Source organism: Propithecus coquereli, unplaced genomic scaffold (genome assembly GCF_000956105.1).
Source record: "Propithecus coquereli isolate 6110/MARCELLA unplaced genomic scaffold, Pcoq_1.0 Scaffold62, whole genome shotgun sequence".
NCBI classification, from domain to species: Eukaryota; Metazoa; Chordata; class Mammalia; order Primates; family Indriidae; genus Propithecus; species Propithecus coquereli.
In genome coordinates this window covers 7,993,708-7,997,332 of record NW_012152174.1, presented here as the reverse complement: position 1 = coordinate 7,997,332, position 3,625 = coordinate 7,993,708, and the positions used below count along the sequence as shown (strand labels likewise).

Below are 3,625 nucleotides of genomic sequence, written 5' to 3'. Positions count from 1 at the left end.
GCACTACAGAAGGTTTTTCTTTAATTTTGGTAACTGAACTAAAAGAAACAAAAAGATTTTATGATTTATCAGATAATCCCTGTGCTCTCTTTATTAGGCTTTGACTATCTAGAAAAACTAACTTTAAAAGGGTTAAGATTTATACCCATATAACTTTATCACCTTTAGAATATTTGATAACTATCTCTCTTAGTTAAATAAATGACCCTTATTTTATAGTGGTTTTTGATTGTATATGAACAAATGTTTTAAGCCTTTAATATTTGATAACCTTTCCAAAATTTAAATTCTAAATCCATCCTTTTGACCTTAAACTAGCTTTTTATATATTAGAGCCACTAAAAGTCTAAAACAGATTTTAGATTTATTTAGTATGTCAAAACCATACAGGGAACATTGTCGAATATGAAATGGCGTTTAACTCTCTTTGGGCTATACTTGTATATTAATATATGTTCCAGTATTGTAAAGCATTGACATGTCTTGGTGTGTGTTGTCAAGTAATAATTATGGTTATTATGTAAATTGCTGTATGCCACAAAAGTAACCAATTTGGTTTATCAATTGTCTGTAACCGTGGCTAGTCCAAGTTTTATCATCTTTAAAAAAATTATTATCTTACTTTAATTCATCTCAGAAAGTAGTTCTTTCTGGCTAAGTCCAAAGGTGGCTTCTTCAAGCAAAGTCATAAAAAGGACTGACAAATCCACCTGAATACTGGTTTCTAGTATCTTTAGAGATTATATACCCTTGGACTAAAACAAAACAAACTTCCAGGACTTTAATTTTAATTAGAAAACTGATATGACCATGGATATAGCTAACTCAACCTCATGAGACCCAACTAAATTTTCACAAAAAGACTCTTTATTTAAACATTACTAATTTTGTTTTGTTTTCCAGAGTCCTGACAAATTTTAAGTAAACAGCAAGTTCACCTTATCTCTGGGACCTAGAACCTCGAAATCTGCCAAAGCCCTGTTCAAATATCCTCCCTCTAGGCCCAGGGACTATTGCGGAAGAGGAGGGCGTGTGAGATCGTAGGGCCGATTCCGAGGGATGAAATTAGTTCAGACCCTCCAGATAAAGGAGGGGCACACAGAAGCCTAAAGGAATACTAACTGAAATACTTTGTCTTTTCAGATCACATGCTGCAAAGATCCATCCCAATTATAAATTTTTTTCCTACTTCCTATAGACTTAGAACTTCCTGAGTATAATTTTTCTCAGTTACAGATTTTGACAAAAGAAGATATAGTGAGTAATTTATCAGCCACCTTAGTATAAATTACTGAAGAGACTAAAATATTATGACACAATAAAAGTCTCTAAGTTCCCTTAGCTTAAATATTAATGATGCTTATATTTGCTATAAGACTACCACTAAGCCCAAAAAAAGAGATCAATACTTATAGATAAATTAGTTTTGTAGCCTTGCCTTTAACATTTTGGATTTTATTCTTACGTCATCTAGAAGATTTTAAAGTGTTAATGAGAGCCTGTCTACCTCCAGTCCCATTTGGCCTAAAATATTTAATTGGCTGTAAGCCCCCTTTTGGCTCTTCAGTCCTCTTGGCCACAAGGGTCCCACCGAGGGACTGGATGGACCCAGGGCAGGCAGCCACACCACCCTTGCAACGGATGGAACAAAATAAAAGTTTGGCCATAGATGCTGTCTCTGACAGATCTTGGCCAAAAGGGGGGAATTGTGAACTAAAATAAAATTTTAAGGCTCACCCCCCACACCAGCTGACTAGATAGACCCCCTCGTCACCAAAGGAATATCCTAAAACTAAATTGCCTGCCAGGAGGAAGGAGGTCAGACATGCCTTATCATGCCCCCCTCCCTTCTTGGGGACATCCTTTGTAACCCATTAACAGGCCTAAGGCTATGCAAGACAAACCTGCAGGTCCTCAATTTACACAACAAATCTATGTCCAGTGGCTTAACTCTGATAAAGAGCTCCTTATGTTGAAACATTCCAAGCCTTTAGACAAAGCTTCATGTCTTTAACCAATTACAAGCCAAAGAATCTGTAAACCCACCTATAACCTGTAAGCCACCCCCCCCCCACTTCGAGATGGCCCACCTTTTCGGGCCAAACCAATGTATGCCTCCCACGTATTGATTTATGACTTTACTTGTAACCCCTGTCTCCCTGAAATGTATAAAACCAAACTGTAACCCAACCTCTGCGAGTCCACTGCTCAAGACCTCTTAGGCATGGCTCCAGGTCATGGTCCTCAAATTGGCTCAGAGTAAATCTCTTTAAAATTATTTTACAGAGTTTGGTCCTTTTTCCGTTGACATATTAAATACTTACAGGAACTCTCCTTTCATTTTGCACCAGTAGATGAACATTTTATCTTCAAAAATTACAGCCCACAATTTACTAAAGTCAATAATCAAATTTCCTTTTATACAATAAATGCTTGCCCTTCTTTATCAATTCAACATGTTAAGTTGGAAATTTTGTGAAACTAGATCACTTTAAAAAGTTAAAAAGTCAGCCTTGAGGGAGGAAAAATTTGCTAGCATAAGTAAAAATTAATGATGAAATTCAACCTAGACAAACTATTTGACAAAAAGGCAAAGGTAACTTGTGAAGACTGCATTTCAGTTATCCGCTACTGATTAAGAAGTAAAATATACCAACTTACCAATAACTAATGCTCCTCTTTCTGCAAAAGCCAAGGCATAGGCTCGGCCCAATCCTAATCAAAAACAAAATAATCAGAAAATTGAGGAAATGTCAGCATAATTTTTTGGTTCACTCAACTCAATCCCATTTTAAAGTAATTGGTGAACAATTAATAACATTACAATGGTAGAGTCTTCGTTGGTACTCTCAACCTGTCTACTCTCTTCTGCTTGCAGAGGTTGGAAAAGCTTAAAACTACATTTTTCTACCTATTCTACCTACCTTTTCCTACATTCTACCTAGCTGCTAGGATGCTAGCTGTGAATTCGGTTCCACCATTTGATGCATTTGCATAACATTTAGAAGGTGGAAGTGAGGCAGAAGCCACCTTGCTGTGAGTTCTGGCTGTTGCTGTTGGTTAAGAAGCTTATTTTCTTGAAACTTCCTAGGTACTAAGAAACAGTGGCTTCAGGGGCAACTTCTTGATCCAGTTCCCTAATCCTTGGATGGCAGCTTTCCTACTTCAGCTTCCTAGTGTCCACTAGCTACTTGGGCTGTGGCAGAGCTCCAGTGATAGCCTCAGAGGTACTGGCTCCTCTAACAGATCAGTTCCATATTGTTCCAGAAGTCATTCCAAGAAGACCTGTCTTCCTGCTTAAAATATCTAGTGATTTCTGTATTCCACACTGAACGTTGACCATACAATCATTAAACACAAAAAATACTTAATTCTAACTCAAAGCTATTAAGTGTAAATTTACATAACCAAAAAGAACTACACACACACACACACACACACACACACACACATTTTAAAGGCACAGAATCTCTCAGGAAGAATAGATTAATATAAGAGATCAGCAATTAGTGGTTACCTCTGGAGAATAGAACTGTGTGGCCAGCGACCAGGGGTGGAAGGCTTACTTTGTATTGTTTAAATTTTTGTAACATGTGCATATTTTTTATATTTTAAGTTAATTGAT

General features: G+C 36.9%; 1 protein-coding gene across 1 annotated transcript in view; it reads right to left on the bottom strand.

The window, feature by feature from the left end:
- The window catches only part of HSD17B4 (hydroxysteroid (17-beta) dehydrogenase 4), a 104,253-nt gene that overhangs the window by 98,358 nt on the left and 2,270 nt on the right, over positions 1-3,625 (bottom strand). Inside the window, 1 exon segment of the mRNA XM_012659542.1 lies at positions 2,662-2,715. Coding sequence (XP_012514996.1) covers positions 2,662-2,715 — 54 coding nt within the window.